The sequence below is a fragment of the Malania oleifera genome, chromosome 2 (assembly GCF_029873635.1).
Source record: "Malania oleifera isolate guangnan ecotype guangnan chromosome 2, ASM2987363v1, whole genome shotgun sequence".
In the NCBI taxonomy this organism is placed as follows: domain Eukaryota; kingdom Viridiplantae; phylum Streptophyta; class Magnoliopsida; order Santalales; family Ximeniaceae; genus Malania; species Malania oleifera.
In genome coordinates this window covers 36856837-36874230 of record NC_080418.1, presented here as the reverse complement: position 1 = coordinate 36874230, position 17394 = coordinate 36856837, and the positions used below count along the sequence as shown (strand labels likewise).

Here is a 17394-nt window from a genome sequence, read left to right as displayed (position 1 = left end):
TTCTGTAATAGCTTCATGAAAGTGCTCTCTTTGTAATCCATCACTCCCAGCCAAACATCCCTGGTCTTTAGAAACACCATTAGAAGGATCCTCTTGGGCGTTATTTGAGATCTCAACAGTTCCTTGAACATTTACACCAGCCTCTTGGGCCTGGTCCACATTATTCAAAGATCAAACAATGGGCCTGTTTAAATGAATGATCCATCTGGGAATGACCCAACTCAGAAGAAACCTCCTTTGTTTCCAAAGAACGGCCTAATTTGTTTTTACCAAGACTATGGGCCTGTTCAAAAAGTTGGCCCAACTTAGTTAAAAAATGAGCTGCTCCTTTTTCAAATACCTGGCCTAGGTCCAAGACGAAACAGAACTTCCTGGCCCAATAATCTCTGCCTCATCTTCCCCAAGCACAACCTGGCTCAACCTCCTTTGAGAGATATTTCTTTCTCCCTCCTTGTAAATTCTTTCCCAATTAATGAAATTTATTTTGCTATAAAAAAAATATATCATAGTATTTATTTATTTTTTAGTTTTTATTTTATTTTTAATATTTTTTTTTTTCTGGTTTATTCCAGAATCTTGATGGGAGATGTCTCATCTCCTCTTTGTAAATTTTTCTCTTATTAACGAAATCTCTTCTTTTGCTATATATATTTTCTGCTCAACTTATTTGTCACCAATATTTTACTGTATAACTAGGTGCTTGTACTTTCTTAATTAAAGAATGACAGGAAAGTGGCAATGTTTCTCCTGTGAGTCCCTGGAAGTTTGTTTCCTAGATTGCTTGCTTGTTCTTTCCTCTTACTCGGTTGAGAGCAGGTAATTGTAATAGGATTTTATTTTGGGAAGGTATTTGGTCTCGTTGGAGATGCTGGTTCGTCATCTTTTTAGATTATCTTACATTAATTGTGCACCAATTACATCCTTTTTTTATGAAGCCCCACTTTCTTGGGATTTCCATTTCCTAGGAGTGCCTAGGGGATTCGTCAGGTTTGTTCCCTTCCAAGCCTTTCTTCCTCCATTTATTGAAATCCTCAATCCTTAGGTTTATTTATTTATTTATTGTTTTCCCTCTTTTGCATCATGACGTTGGGAAGAGTAGGGTTTCTTTTAGGATTCAGGTTTGCATCTGGACCTTGACTATAAACAGGGTTAATCTGAATGACTTGTTGCAGGTAAGAAGACACTATAAGGCCATGAACCCAGATATTTGCTTGATATGCAGAATCTCTAAAGAGATTAATGCACACCTCTTTCTGCATTGTTGGCTTGCAAGCCAACTACAAAAAACTCTTTTTTCTTGTTTTGGTGAGGTGCGGGTGGTCTCTCATACTGGGTGATTTCTCGTTGGCGAGATTCTGGGGTTTCTGGAAAAGTTGAAAAGGGAGGGATTGAAGGACATGGCAGTGTATTCTATTTTGGATCTACAACTTGAGCAGAACGTGAGAGTTTGCAAGGCTCAAACAACTTCTTTCCATTTCCCAGGGGATAGAGTTGTTTTTCTTGCTTCTTCTTGGGCATGTTCTTTTGGGCTTTTTTTTGGGGGGGAATTTCACTGTCTAATCTTCAAAGGATTGGAGGGCGGCATTGCTGTAGTTGTCTTAGTTGATTCCTGGAGGATGCCTAATCTTCCACATATTGTTCATTTCTTTCATTTTTATGTTATGGAATTTTATTTTATTATCCAAAAATACATTAGAGAATGACAGTTTCAAAAAAACTTCATCTGGTTTAAATTACTAGCCGTGGGCACAAGAAACGTGTGTGCTTTGCAGCTTTTGGTAGTCATGGATAGTGTATGATTTATGTGTAAAAATTAGGGATATGGGGGGTCATTGGTAATCATGTGTAGGTATAGGTAAGATTTATATTCACTAAATTATCCATTAAGTGAAAATTTATTTTCAAGAGAATTTTTTAGAAGTAGGATGATATTTTTGGAACATAACGGGCAAAATAACTCACATTGAAAACTGTCATGTCCTTCCTTTGATTAATAGTATGGATAAATTGATTTCTATTCTGCTGTTTTACAGGCCACTCTTAGATTAGCACAATTGGATAGAATAGCAGAACGTTTATCACGCCACGTTATGGAGCATCATGAAGAAATGGGTTAGTATTTAATGGCTGTGGACACTTGTTCTGCAATTTGGTTATATAGTATCTCTTAACCAGCTATTAATCTACAGTTAATATCCACATTTTGAATTGTTATGTGTCCTATGGATGGTTAGAGTGTTATACATTTCCTTTTGCAACAAGTTATAATTGTCCTTACATTGTGAGCTCTCTAGTAGTGTTTCCAAGTGTGTCAATATGATGCTAGCTTACCCTTGTATGATGCTGATCTTATTGGAGATTAGATCATGTAGCACTGGTAAAAGGGTGTTGTTGGGGGGGGGGGGGGGGGAGGATTTTGCAGTCTGATAGCCTCATGTTGCTTTGGAAAAAGTTGTGTAGTGTTTCCTTCTGTAATCCCTTAGCTCCTTAAATAGGAATGGATTATTTACATAAATGCCATGATTTTCTCCATGATTTTCTGGAATGCCTGTGAAGTTTTCTGGCATAGAATGGATGCCTTCACATGATTTTTTTGCCTAACAATATTACTCTCCAACATGATGCTGCAGTTCAATCTGCACTGACTTCAAATATTATGTTAATTATTGTCAATGGCCAGTGAAGGGGATGCATTTGGTAAGGGAATTGGAGAAGGACTTGAAGGTTGCAAATGTCATTTGCATGGTAAGCATGGTATAGTGTTGCAATGTAATGACTTATTAGTTTTCTTCAGGAAAAAATACTTGTAACAAATGTGATCTTTATTGTCTTATTATATTGTTCAATTTTTGTATCAAAATTATAATATTTGTTATCGTTGACCTTGTTACTGCTGTTATTTTTCTTGGTTTCCTGGATGGAGCTGTTGTGACTTTCACTTCTGTTGTTCATGTGGTATTTGCAGAATGGGAGAAGGTACCTAACCTCATCAATGCATGAGGTTTCAAGGGATCTCATTGTCACTTCAAATTCCAGAAAGAAAAAGGCTTTTCTGGTATTTTTTATCCCTTGGTCCTTCGCTTTTTTGGGAAGAAATCTGTAATCGGTTCATAGGCACTGGTTCTATAAATAAAGTAGTTGTAGTAGTAATTGTTGTTATTATGCCCCAAATATATAGGCTTGTTATTGAGGGAGACGCGGAGGCAACGTCAATCCCCCAGATCCCATTTCCCCCCTTGCATCTAACCTGCAAGCTGCATTCCTGTTGCTTTGCAATTTTCTCCTTGATCTGTGTGTTTCTATGGAAATAGATCAATGATAAATTTTCTTGATTGAACTTTTTACAAATTGATTTATGATAGGTTGGCATTTGGTCTTAATGCAGGAGATGCTTCCAATTTTAACTGAGCTTCGTCATGCATTAGACATGCAAGTGGCACTTGAGAGCCATGTTGAGGAAGGCAATTACTTTAAGGTTGGTTTATATGGCCTGTTGGTGTGTGTGTGTGTGTTTTTTTTTTAGTTGTTGAGAAATGCAGCTTTCAATTTCTTTTTGCTGTTTTATATTGAGGATCTTATATAGCAGTAATATTGAGCTTTCTTTGTAATAGCCATTAAATGCTCTCATCTTGATGTTTATTCAGGCATTTCAAGTCCTATCAGAGTATTTGCAGCTCTTAGATAGTTTCTCTGATCTTTCTGCAATACAAGAGATGAGCCGTGGTGTTGAGGTGAAATTTGATTAACTGTTGAGAAATATTTTCAATTAAAACTACCGGTGATAGTTTTCTTTTCACCTTGTCTAACATGGTATCGACTTTAATGAAGAATTCAGAGTTCATTTATGATGTTAAGAACTATATGATTTTGGTTCTTTCTGGAGTGCTTTTCTTGATTTTTTACTTTGGCTTTCGGTTGTAATCTGTCTTTTTCTTAACATGGCTGCAGGTTTGGCTGGGGAAAACCCTTCAAAAGTTGGATTCGCTTTTGTTAGGAGTGTGCCAAGATTTTAAAGAGGATAGCTATATAACTGTTAGTACGAGTCTTTTACTTTGAAATGGAGAATTATTTTTTTCAGAGGGTGCAAAGCATGAAATTGTCAATTTCGTCCTAAGTTTATATGTTTTCTCTTTGCCATTGTATTAAGGTTGGATGATATGATGCATTTTGGCAAAAAATTGGTATGGGTATGGTTTGGTGTCTAAGCCTGTGTTTCAACAATTATACCACATGACGTATTAATTACTGATTCTTTTTCTTCTTCCACATTTTCTTTTTCGGGGGTAAAAATTTTTATTTTTCAATATTTTCTTTGCTGTCATGGATTGAGCCTTGGATAATTGAAATTGAGACACTTCGGATGTAGTTACCTGGAACGCAGTACATTGCAGGTCATGGTGCGGGTGTGGGGATGGAATCGGTTAGCCACTTTGATTGGTATATGGTGGTGGGCTTCAATGCTTCATTGGTTTTCTAATTAGGACTGGGGATGAGATTTTTCACTTGATTGGTATTGTGATATGTGGGAAGGGGTGGGCTTCAATGCTTCATTGGTTTTCTAGCTGGAACCATGGTGCCTTTGAAGTAGTTTCTTGGGTCACCTACTGACATTTAAAGTGGCAATAGAGAAGAACATTAAATATGTGATAAAGTCTTAGTTTGTTAATTTCTTCCATTTATCATATTTTCCTCTATATCTTTGGTATCTTCAATTTTTACTTTGATTTTCATCAGTTTGTTTGATTCAATACATTTAAAAGAGATGACCCCATTGTTACTCCTTTTGCCTTTTCATTCTTTCCTCTTACAAGATAGAGTTCCTTCTATGATTAAGGCCTGTGGCGTGATGATCTACTCTCGACCCCTTCGAGACTGCAAGCATGGCGGGATGCTCTCCTTCCTTTTCTCCTTATCCATACTCATTGAAACCTTTCTCCATAGGTACACTAACCCAGAATCGATCCCAAACACAAAAAAAAAAAAAAAACCCAGTTACCGATCCCTAATTCCTTTACACTTCTAGAACAGCCCTTCGGTCACCAGAAATCCCTCTCACCCTTTCAGTCGCTGGAAATCCTTCTCAACAGGCAGTCTCATCTTCTCTTGGCAAGGCATCTTTGGCCAACAGCGACAATCCACAATGTATCTACTAGTCTTGCAATTCTCCCTTCTGACTCCAATTGTGGCAGAACTAGCAGGAGAGGATTGAGGCGGACATTCCTCAGGGTCGAACATAAAACCTTCTGTGCTAATCGCCTTGAGTCTTTGGTCTTCTGGGTTTCAAAGTTTTCTGGGAGAAAATTTTCTCATATTCTACTAAAAAGAGAGAAATTCCTCTGGATTGTCAAGTCACTGGGGGGTGATCTGCAAAGGAAATTGAGGAGCAAATGAGCTCAATCAAGGAGGATTATATCTCAAAGGCGAAGGCACTTGGGCCTTGATCAAAATGCGATCCAATGATAAGGGGAGATTCCTTTGTTTACGGAAGGGAATCGTAAGAGGAAAACAAAGCATTCTCTGTGTTCCTGAGAGCAAGAACAGCAAAGGTTGGAGAAGTTTATTTGAAGCTCTACCGCAGCTTTCGTCTGAACACAGCAAGGATTTGTCATTAGATGTGGATCCTTGAATCTAATAAGACATGGGAGGCTGAGGGTGGAGCAGAATTGTGGCTAGACTGTTGGAGAAGCGCACCTTCGCTGAAGTCGTTTGCAACATGCCGGTTTGGGGGGGGGGGGGGAGGAGTGATTTGGAAAGGAATGGGGAGTCCTGTGATACCAGGAAAGGATTTTTAACTCCCTGCCCAGCCTAGATTTTAAAATTTGAAGACTGGGCTTGGGAGAGGGAAATTTGGGCCTGGTACGTATGGGCCTCTTAAAAGTTAAAATAGCCACTAAATGGATCATCAAAGAGAAAGGGGAAGCTGGCCAGGCCCAGTACAACAGCATGTTGGGCCTTCCACAGAAGAAAAGAGAACATACTTGGTTAGCCACACCCAAGTGAATACTAGAGACAGCAGTGATGAAGTTACTGAGGGCGGAACTGTGGCTGAATCTAAAGTGTCTCCTACGGAAGTAAGTCCAGAGGTAGGTGGTTCCAGCGAGATTTATCAGAAGAATTTTAACCTTAAAGGACAAGATTGAGCTTCTTAAAGACCCTATTTCAGAGTTAGGACCTATTTCAGAGTTTTTTTTTTTTTTTGGGGGGGGGGGGGTGGGAGGGTGAAATAGTTGAAGGGAATGCAGAGCTTTCAGATGGTGAATCTCTGCAGAGGGACAGTTAGATGAACAGGTAATAAATTCTACGCAGCAGAAAGAGGCCAGTACCTTCTCTGGAACTGATCCAAGTTGCAGCAAGGGCCGTATTCAGTTGAATCTGTAGGAACACAAGTAGACGAGTTTAGTGAGGACAAGGGGTGCTCAGGCGCAGACGACAATCTAAGTAGTTTTTGCGATTCTGATTCCGGATTGCTAGTTGATCAATCGAGAAGTGAGATAGAGATGGGAGGAGAAGACAATTGGCAAGAACTTGCTGGAGATCTGTGTTCTAATGAAAGAGAGGTAAGAAACCATTACAAATACCTCAGCTTATGGAAGAAGAGGGTTCTTTATTGTCTTCTGATATCAGGCAAGGGTTAGAAGGTTCTGAAGCTCAGACCAGATTACAACTTCGATTGAAGAGGGCTTTTAGCCTCTTGTTCCTGAGCCTATTCTTAATAAGGTGGATGTTGTTAGTCCTTCAGATGTCAGGAGGGGTAATGGCAATGAGGCAGAGGTTTGGCTGGATGTTGGTAAGAGTAAGTGATGGAGGGCTATTTTACATCATCTTGGCCACCTATTTGGCATACTTATTTCTGGTATAGATTTAGGAAACTATTTTAGGCTTTTATTTGTGTTGTTCAATTTACTGCTGTGTTGAGGTATTATGCAATCATGTGTTTTAGCTAGATGTAGGTACAAGTACTTTGGTCGTGTGTTGTATTAGACAGCTATCATATTTTGGAATTCAGAACTGCTTCTTATTTCCTCTCTCTCTCTCTCTCGCTCACTTTCGTGCAGCCCCCTCCATCTTCTTCTCCGGTTCTTCCTCCTCCTCCTCTCTTCTTTAATTCAATATAAGAAGTAATTTGGATTTGATTTTCTGTCATAGGCACACACATGGCCTTGACCATATTGGTGCTGTCTCCTAAGTCCTCTTGGTTGTGCCTAGGTGAATGTGGAATATGCCTAGGTTGGTACTTGCATTCTCAATCTCATCAAAACTACCCTCCTCAAACCTAGATTCTAGGTTAACTTGAGGCTGGAGTGGGTGAACTGGTCTGCTAGGTGGTGTAGGGGCCTGATTCATCTTGTTGGGTGCTATAGGTAATCTTGGGGTGGGAAGAATGCACAGGGCTGACATTATTGAGCATGGGGACTCATTAGGGTGCCAGCCTAACTGATATCAGCTTTCTACTATAGGGCATTTAGCCAACAATTTTGGTACTTGTTCAAATTGTTCAATGAGAAGCTCTAATTTTTGGTCTACATATAGTCCTGAAGATTGTCTATTTGGACAGACAAAGATTGGCTATCAATTGGTGCAGGTTCAATGGGGATGGTTTTGATGGTTCTGTTGGTGGGCATGGGATAATATGGTACGATACAATCATGCTGAGGATGAATAAACTTGACTACAAGGGATATGAACTTTAAATTACTGCAGTGCGAACTCATTAAGCTATTGAACATAATGCACATGACTTGGCATGGTCTTACATAACATGGCAAGGGACTATGGGGATGAATAAGGAAATGAATGAACTGAAGGAACTCTTATGAAAATGGTATATATATATATATGTATATAAATGTATGTGTATGTGTGTGTATTTATGTGTGTATATATATGTGTATATGTATATACGTACATACACATGTATGTTTGTATGTATGTATGTGTACGCGTATGTGTATATGTGTATGTGTTTGCGTATTTATGTGTATGTGTATATATGTGTGTGTATGTATGTATGTATGTGTGTATATATGTATATATGGAAGCAAAAAATTTGGAATCATGCAAATTATTAATTTTTCTAATCATTTAAATATTAATCAAGACAAGTGGGAGAATTTTTTTTACTTCACCAATCACCAATAACTCTATGCTGAAATTGCACCGAGTCTCAGCTTAGTCATGCAATTTTCTCAAACTAACTCCCAATTTCTCAAGTCCTTACAAAACAACCCGCAAATAGCATGTCCGAATCTGGGGCTAGCAGGAAAATGCAGCATTATATTCTGATTCTTGAAGCTGGCAGCCATGGTTGATGCTCCAAAATGCTGATGGTACACTGGCAGTTTATATCAAAATATCATGCATGTTTGCAGAGTGTCATGTCCCGAATCAAAAGATCACACTTCAGATCAAAATTTTAGTAAAAAACCCAAAATGTTGTGGTCAGAACCAATTTTTAGCGAGTACAGAACCTGTAGGAGAATTTGGCACTGTGTGTTGTTTGTCTGTTGGTCTTCCAGCCGGTGGTAGATTGAGGGGTGGTGAGTCTGTTGATGTCTTGGTGGTGGCAGTGTCTCAAAATAACTCTGGCAAGGTGGGGAATTAAAGGGGTTGGTTGCTGGAACATCTTCAGGTGGCATGTGGGGGCTCACTGGTGCTCTGAAGGTGATAAAAAAATTTCAAGGGAGGGCCTTCTGGGAGGTTCTGTTTTTAATAGTGATGGTGTTGTGAAATGGTGACTGGAAACTGGTTTCTGAAAATGAGGGCGCCGCTGTAATTTTCTGGGAAGTTGCAGGTTGATGAATAGTGCTTTGAATTTCCAATTTGCCTCGATTTCTTTGTGTAAATTGTTGAAGCTATGTTGGCAACAATGGATGAATGGAAGTGACTACATCAAATACGGGTATGGAACAAAAGTGGTGGTAATTAAGTGGTGGAACAGTGCATACATACAGAAATGTTCTGTTTTGATGAATCCCTTGATGACTAGAATTGTATCTATGTGATGTTAATTCATGTGGAATATCAGAAAAGGGGTCAGTGGTTGGAAAACTATTTAAATGTGAGCTGATTCAGGTACTTACTAATGCTATCATGGGTTGACAGTCTTAACTTGGTAATATACGACACTCCTAAAATTTGACATTCTATGCCTATTTTTGTGCACTAAACTGTTGAGTTTTAACTACTAGAAATATCCCTGTTTGTCAAGGTCATCCAATTTCCTTTGGAATCTCTATTTTTCAACTTGTTTTACCTTTAGCTAACATCCATGGCAGCTGTACACCACTTATTAAAATTATAGAATCAAGATTGTGACTTCAAAAGGGAGCCTCTAATTCATGTTCCTGCTCCCAGTTGACACAATTTTTTAGCTGTTGGGCATGCTCTTTGCATTTGGGAATTTGAGCTACTTGACAATTATGTAAGATTTTGCTTCTATTTGAGTCGTTCATTAAGTAAATAAAAATGCTTTAAAAAAACTGAGTTTCCTTCCCCTTCATCATTTAGAAATCATGTTCTCAAATTGTAATATTTTGTAAAATTGTTATCAATGTTTGTGACTATGCTAATCATTTTCCTAATCATTTGTTTCCATCATTCATTTATCCCCTCGTGATAAACTTGTTACTGTCATTCATTGCTGTAATTATTAATTTGAAATGTCTATATTTTGTGGTTAGTATGAATCTTCCCTATTTATTTGAAGGATAAGTTGCTTTTACATTTTGGGTGTTCTAATATTACTTTTCAATTTTTGTGCAAATTTAAGATTGTGATGATGCAAGTTAACTTGTCTTGTAGGTGGTGGATGCGTATGCTTTAATAGGGGATGTCTCTGGTCTTGGTGAAAAGATACAAAGCTTTTTTATGCAGGAAGTTCTTTCGGAAACCCATTCTGTGCTGAAGAATATTGTGCTAGAGGTATGCTGGCTCAAATGAAAATTTAGCACTACAAAAACTTAGGTATTAAAAGAACAAGGTAGGAAGATCAGAATGAGTAGTGCAAGATAACCATCCATTTTGCCTCATATTCATTTGGTTGTACTTGTGCTTAGCTAGCTATGTTAGCTTCGCGGAAGCTCCTTTTTTTGAAGGGTAAACAGGCATTTATAAGTTAGGTTCTTTATTCTACTTTGCAGTGTACTAGGAGAATAGGTTTCGTTCAAGCAGTCTGCCTTTCTTCATCTATACCAGCTGTCACACTCAAACCAATAGGGATGATTTCAGTACCCTATATAGAGCTGTATTATTAATTAACATCTTAATGATTCCCCTGGGGCTTGGGCCAAGTGGTAGAAAGGAACAGTGGGGAACTGGGAGATCCCAAGTTCAAACATTGCACATCAAAAAGGATTTTTGTTCAATGCTCTTGTGATATTTACGCAATAAACTAGGCATAGCACTGGCCAAAAACAAGATAAGGGAGGGGCAACTTAGATGGTTTGGGCATTTGAAACACAGGCCAAGCAATGCGTCTGTGAGGAGTGAGTGAGTTATTATTTCAATTATTAAAAGGGGTAGGGTAGACCTAAAATAATCTGGAACGAGGTAGTGAGGAAAGACTTAATAGCTCTTAAGCTAGCGGAGGGATGCCCTCGATCAGGTGAATTGGCGTAAAAGGATTCATGTAGCCAACCCTGCCTAGTGGGACTTAAGGCTTGTTGTTGTTGATGTTGTTTTGATATTTAATGTAGTGGACTGTATTTGTACTAGACTGAGGCTTTGTGCGATGCTTTGTTTCTAGCACTTTCTCTACGAGACTGAAAGCATGCTGATTCCCTTTCCCCTCTTCCCTACACTACCCTCATCCCTTGATACCCTTCCTTTGAAATTCTGATCTAACAAAGCCTCTTCCCTGCGCTACCTTGCCGCACCATTGCGTCTTCAAACTTCCCTGATACCCTTCCTTAAAAACTCTTATCCCCGAAGCCTCTTTCCTGTGCTACCTTGCTGCGTCATCATATCTTCAAAGTGATTTCTGTAGACTTTGTTTTCCTCCTTATGGCTGTTTTCTAACCCCTTGGAACCGGAAAAACTGATCACCTTTCATCATACTCCCTTTTTAGTGGCAGAATATCATTGGAAGTATCAGAAACAGGTTTGTGATCTCCAAAAGTATTGTGTTCAAAACCTAAATAACATGTATCTCCATTGATACCTCCAGAAACATCCAGCCATCAATGCCTAATGAATCTTGTTTTCCTGGGTCCATCACAACAAGCACTCTCACCTCCCTACCTTCGTTTTCCACAAGTAACTTTGCCATATCTAGCAACACCGATTTTTCATTCCCTCATTCACTCATTGAAATCTATACCCTTTTGTTCTCTTTATTTACTAGAATGTCACCAGGTATTCTTCAGTCAAGATAGAATTTTTTCTTTTGAATGGATTCCCTCAACACAAGCTCTTAGAATTTTGGAGCATGCGGGAAATAAGCTCTCTCTGTGTCCCACTAGACAGTGAGGTCCTATGGACCCAAGAACAATTTCCGGACTTTTGGACACAAAATACTGAATTTCCTTGGATAAATAATTTTTTTTTTTATAGGAAAATCGTTGATTATCAAATTTGTGTCAAATTATTTCAGCAGGATGATGTTGTCTAGAAATTGTTATATTATGGGGGCATATTTTCTTTGAGAATTCTAGAGGGTAAGGAAGCATCAGGTTGGTGGATCTTTTGTAATTCGTTGAAAGGGGATGAAGGTAAAAGACAACAGAGAAATCAGAAAGCTTTGAGTTGGTTGTGCAAAAAGTGTGTTGTTGACATAGAGCAGCGAGAAGTAAATAGTCTTATTTATAATAGGCTGCCCAAGGAACCTAGATTTGCAGGGATGGTGAAAGGAGCCGCACTTGATTGGATATGGGGAAACCTTGTTGGGTCTAGTTGGAATTTTCAGAAAATCAAACCCATGAATATGGAAAGAACAGAGTGGCAGGAGAGAGACCACCCTTGGGTATTTCGTAGGACTAATCCTTATTCTAACTTTAATTAAGTCTTGCCTACTACAATTAGTGGAATGAAGCCTAGGCTGAAGATAGTGGAAGTGGACAAGAAGCTTTATGTTGCTCAATTTGGACCTGGAGGCCTTGTTTTGAAGCTTGCTTTTCCAATAGGCCCAACAGATTTTAAATGGGCGGGACCAGTCTAGCTTGGGTGGGAAAGGAGAAGTCCATTTCAAATAGACACTCAGAACTGAATGAGCGATTTGATCCAACGAAGTTACTAGTTAAGGAGAATAGGGAAGTGGAGATGCTAGTGTTCTCTAAAGGGGAGGAAGATCTTGTGAAGATGGATAGTTGCAATCCTGCTACCAATTTAGGAGAGTCACAGATTGCGTTGGAAGAAAGGAATGAAAAATTGACAAAATAAAAAGCTGATTCTTCCCATTTTAGAATTGGCTTCCAGTATTCAATAGAAATTGAAGAGACTCAAGGGGAAGAGATTAGTAAAGATGAGGCGAACTAAGATTTAGAAGATGAGCTGAGCAACTTCTGTGATTCTGGCAATGGTTTGCTAGTTAATCATCTGAAGGTGAGTTAGATATGGAAGAAGAAGGCAAAAGGGCAGAACCTTCAAGAGATCTTTGTTTATATGAAAGGAAGGGAGAAATAATATTGAGATTCCCCTACATGGAAGTCAGCATATAGGAGAAGAGAGCCCTCTAATGTCGTTTGCCACTAGGCAAGGGTTGGAAGATTCTGCAAAGCACACTGAGATCAAAATACAACTTTGGTTGAAGGGAGGTCTTTGTCCCATGTTTCTGAGCCTATTTCTAATAAGGTGGATATCGTTGCTATTCCTTCTGATATTGGGAAAGGTGATGATGAAGAGATAGCAATTCCTTTGGATGTTTTGAATTCTTCGGAAGTTGGAAAAGGTATTCTTCCTCTTCCTTAGTCCTTTTCTCCTTTTGATGATTTATTCCATAAAGAGGGATTTGTTCGGGGTATTGCCTTTGATTTTGGCCTAAGGAATACTAAGAAGGACTATAAAGACCCAAACGAACTTTTGAATGACATGGGTTTGAAATTAGTAAGTCCTGCTGGAGCTGAGGTTAAGTTGGAGATGAGTCCTAAAACGTATGAGTGAAAAACAGAAGGTGAAAAAAAATTAAGGAATTTGGTTTCTTTCATCAATTATAGAGGTCGTAAAGGTACCGAGAAAGGTAGCCAACATGTTAGCTTATGAAGATTATATGTTGGAATGTGAGGGGGCTAGAGAATGTTAGGAAGAGAAGTTTGGTTAGGGAGGTTTTTGTTAGGAATTCTCCCGATATTGTGTTAATCTAGGAGACTAAGCTTGACTTAGTCGACGGGGAGGTTGTTAGAGGGATTTGGGAAGGGCGTAGTAGGGATTGGGTTTATGTTGTGTTCAAGGGGTTTGCGGGAGGCATACTTTTGTTGTGGGATACCTGTTCTATTATTAGAGTGGATAGTCTAGTGGGATTTTTATCTCTTTCAGTCTTGCTAGAATTTAGGGAAAAGGGCCAATGGTGGGTTTCCTTTGTGTATGACCTTTCTAGATCATCTTTTAGGGATTCTTTTTGGGATGAGCTTTATTTTGTCTTGTTTGCCTAGGTGGATTATAGGTGGTGATTTTAATGGGTTGAAATTCCCGCAGGAGAAGAGAGAGAGGGGGGGGGGGGAGTGGAAGGGTTACTGGCACTGTGCAAAAGTTTGATTTGGTTGTTAGGGAGTGTGGTTTGAGTGACCTTCCATTGGGCAATGCTAATTTTACATGGTCGATGGGGGGAGCTAGGAAGGTGGCTAGTAGAATTGATAGGTTCTTGTGTACAAACGAGTGGGAGGAGGTGTTCCCTAATCTCTCCCAAGTTGTGCTATATAGACTCACCTTCAATTGTTTTCCCATTTTATTGGAATCAAGGAAGGTGGCTTTAGGTCCCATTCCTTTTAAATTCAAAAATATATGGTTGGATCATGCCAAACTTTGGTTAGGAATTCTTGGTCTGAGGTTGTGGAAAGGGGTTGGGAGGGGTTTGGATTTATGAAGAAGTGGAAGAGGTTGAAAGAAAAACTAAAAGAATGGAATAAGGATGTGTTTGGTCATATTAGGATTAAAAAGACAAGCATTTTAGGTGAATTGGAATAGATAGATAGAAAGGAAGAAAGCACTACTCTTTTAAGGGAGGAGGAGGTTAGAAGGGCTTCTTTGAAGAATGAGTTGGAAGATATGGTTTTTAAGGAGATGGGAAGTTGGAGGAAAGGACGAAGTTTAAATGGGTAAGAGAGGGCGATTGTAATTCTAGATTTTTTCATAGGATAGTCAGTGGAAAAATGAGGAATTTAATTAGGGAGTTGGAGGTGGACCGGGGCTTGGGGGGGGGGTGTGATTATCTTAGATACTACTAGGGTTGCCTTTGAGATCATTGATTTGTATTTCAACTTGTTTCTTGAGGAGGATGATAGTAGACTGATGGTGGAAGGATTGGAGTGGGATCCTTTATCTATTGACATATAGCGTGGTTAGAGAGACCTTTTGAGGAAGAGGAAGTTAGATTTAAAATTTTTTGAATGGAGAAGGATAAAGCTCTTGGGCAAGAGGGATTTAATTCAGCTGCTTTTTTATTTTTATTTTTAAATTTTAAATTTTAATTTAATTTTTTAAATTTTTTATCAAGATTGTTGACTGGTAGTGAAGAATGACTTGATGAAGGTTGTCAATGAATTTAATGGGAATGGGGTTTTAAGTAAGAATATTAATTCTACCTTCATTACTTTGGTGCCGAAGAAAAGTAGATTGAAGAAGATTTTTGTTTATAGGCCTATTAGTTTAGTATCTAGTGTTTATAAATAATCACCAAAGTACTAGCTAATAGGTTGGGTGGGGTGCTTGACAAGACTATTTCTAAGGCCCAAAGTGCTTTTTTGGGCCCCCCGTTGGTTTGATAGACAAATTGTGGATGCCATTTTGGTTGTGAATGAAGCGTTGAAGACATTAGGACGACAACGAAGAAGGGCTTTTTCTTTAAGCTGGATTTAGAAAAGGCTTATGATAGAGTAAGTTGGAGACTTAGAGCTGTCTGGATAAAATTTTTATGAGGAAGGATTTTGGAGAGAAATGGCGAAGATGGGTGAAAGTCTGCATGTTTGACGTGTTTTTCTCAGTGATAGTAAATAGCGAACTTAAATCTTCGCTTAGGGCCATGAGGGGGATTAGACAAGGGGATCCTCATTCCCCATTTTTTGTTTTTGTTTTAGTGGCGGATGTTTTGAGTAGGTTGGTTGATGCTGGTGGAAGGAGGTTTAGTGAAAGGTTTGGAACTAGGGAGGGAGGAGATTATGGTTTCACACTTTCAGTATGCTGATGATACCATCTTTTCCTTAGAGGAACACATATGCTCTTTTTTGAATATTTTGAGGCTTCTCCATATTTTTGAAAGGATTTCAGGGCTTAAAATTAATATGGGGAAGGGTGGTATTGCAACAATTAATGTGCCTGCAGAGTGTGTTAGAAAGTTATCTTTTGGGATCTGGTAGTTGAGAGAGTGTCTAGGTGTCTAGATGGGTGGAAGGGATTTCCTTTTTCCTTGAGAGGTAGGAATACTCTAATCCAGGCTTGTCTTTCTAGTATCCCGTTGTATTTTCTTTTTATTTTTAAAAAATTCTAGTGGGTGTTGCTAGTAAGATCGAGAGAATTATGACATTTTTCCTTTGGTAAAGGCTAGGGGTTCTAGGGATCATTTGGTGAATTGGGAGGTTGTTTGTAGGTCTAAACAGGAGGGTGGTTTGGGTCTTGGATATTTAGTGTCTAAAAGCATGGCTCTTTTGGCCAAATGGCTTTGGTGGTTCCTTTTAGAGGATTCTTCTTTGTGGCATGAAGTTATTAAAAGCAAGTTTGGACTTGACGAGAATGGTTGGGATACCAATTTGGGTTTTAGATGTTCTTCGCAAATTGCATGGAAAGCTATTTCTTAGATTTACCCTCTCTTTATTCCCCATACTAAATTTGTGTTAGGTAAGGGGTGTAATATTTGTTTTTGGAAAGATTTTTGCTTGGGGAATATTGTCTTGTTTGCCTCTTTTCCTTGCCTATTTTGATTGAGCTCAAGACAGAATGATCCCATTTTCTCTTTCCTTGTTGATCTGGATGGTCCTTTACCTTCTTGGAATTTTCATTTTTTGAGATCCTTGATTAATAGGAAAACAGATGAGTTATCTTCATTGTTGGTCCTATTGAATAATTGTCAGGTATGCTTGGAAGTTGATAGCCGTTTGTGGTTGTTGGATTGCTTGGGGTTCTATTGTTGCAAATATTTTTGTGAATTCTTGGTTAGCACCAACTTCTCCTTCCCACTCTACAAAACTATTTGGAAGGCCAAAATCCCCCCTAAAATCAAAGCTTTTATTTGGTTGGTTGTGCTTAATAGGAAAAAATACTAATAACTTGCTGCAGATTATGAGGCCTTTAAAGGCTCTCTCTCCAGATATATGCATGCTTTGTTTTTAACTGCTTAGAATCTGCTCGCATGTTTTTTTCTTGCATTGTAATTTTGCATGGAAGGTTTGGAACAAGTTATTCAGGTATTTGGAGAAAGTTGGATTTGTGCAGGGACAATGGAGGAGTTATTGGCAATATATTTTGTTGGGTTTGGTAAGATGGAAGGAGAAGCGCTATGGATAGTGCTTTATTTGCTTTATTTTGAGGTTTGTGGAAGGAACTTAACTTGCATTCAAGGAAGAAATTAGCATTTTTGTTGGTGTGGGAGAATATTCATTTTCTGGCTTCTCTGTGGTGTGTGGGTAATGGTAATTTCAAGGGGATATGCTTCTCAGATATGCAGCGGGATTGGCATTTTCTTTGGACTTTTTAGGCTGTGCTGAATTCCTTGGGCTGTTTTTTTACACTTTGGTTTTCTTATTTTGTTTTCCCTGGGGTTCCCTAAAATTAAGGAGATGCCTCTTCACCTAATTGTACATTTTTATTTTTCAAATGATTTTATTTTTCTATAAAAAACATTTGACGTTGTGGAAATCCATTATTTGATCTGTTACATGTGATGGTGATTTCTAATTTCATACATTCCACTATTATTGTTATTGACAACTAAACCCTCCACGCATGTCAGTTTTTGGTACTCAACCACAGCTGTGGCATTTCCCTTTATGATATCTGGATGTGGATTCTGTACCACTTGAAGGACCTGGGATAAGAGGTTTTTTGAAACCCCACCCCTGCATTTTATATTGAGGTATAGGTGTCTATGTAAAGTTGTAAACCACAACCATTCGTGCCCAAACCATACACATACATCAACATTCTAGCCCTATTATTTTTATCATAGGGTTTTAAGTTTGTTAAGAGCTCTATATCATTTATGCTGTCATTTTTCTTATTAAGGAAATTTTCTTATTTTGATGACTTTTTACT

The 17394-nt window shown here is 38.6% G+C and overlaps 1 protein-coding gene across 5 annotated transcripts in view; it reads left to right on the top strand.

Moving 5' to 3' along the window:
- LOC131149520 (uncharacterized) overlaps window positions 1-17394 on the top strand; it is an 84088-nt gene that overhangs the window by 16363 nt on the left and 50331 nt on the right. For all 5 annotated transcript variants that reach the window (XM_058100039.1, XM_058100034.1, XM_058100035.1 and 2 more), the window contains 7 exons: window positions 2034-2112; window positions 2681-2745; window positions 2966-3055; window positions 3386-3475; window positions 3645-3731; window positions 3949-4032; window positions 9802-9921. In XM_058100039.1, coding sequence (XP_057956022.1) covers window positions 2034-2112; window positions 2681-2745; window positions 2966-3055; window positions 3386-3475; window positions 3645-3731; window positions 3949-4032; window positions 9802-9921 — 615 coding nt within the window. The remainder of the gene's footprint in view (window positions 1-2033; window positions 2113-2680; window positions 2746-2965; window positions 3056-3385; window positions 3476-3644; window positions 3732-3948; window positions 4033-9801; window positions 9922-17394) is intronic.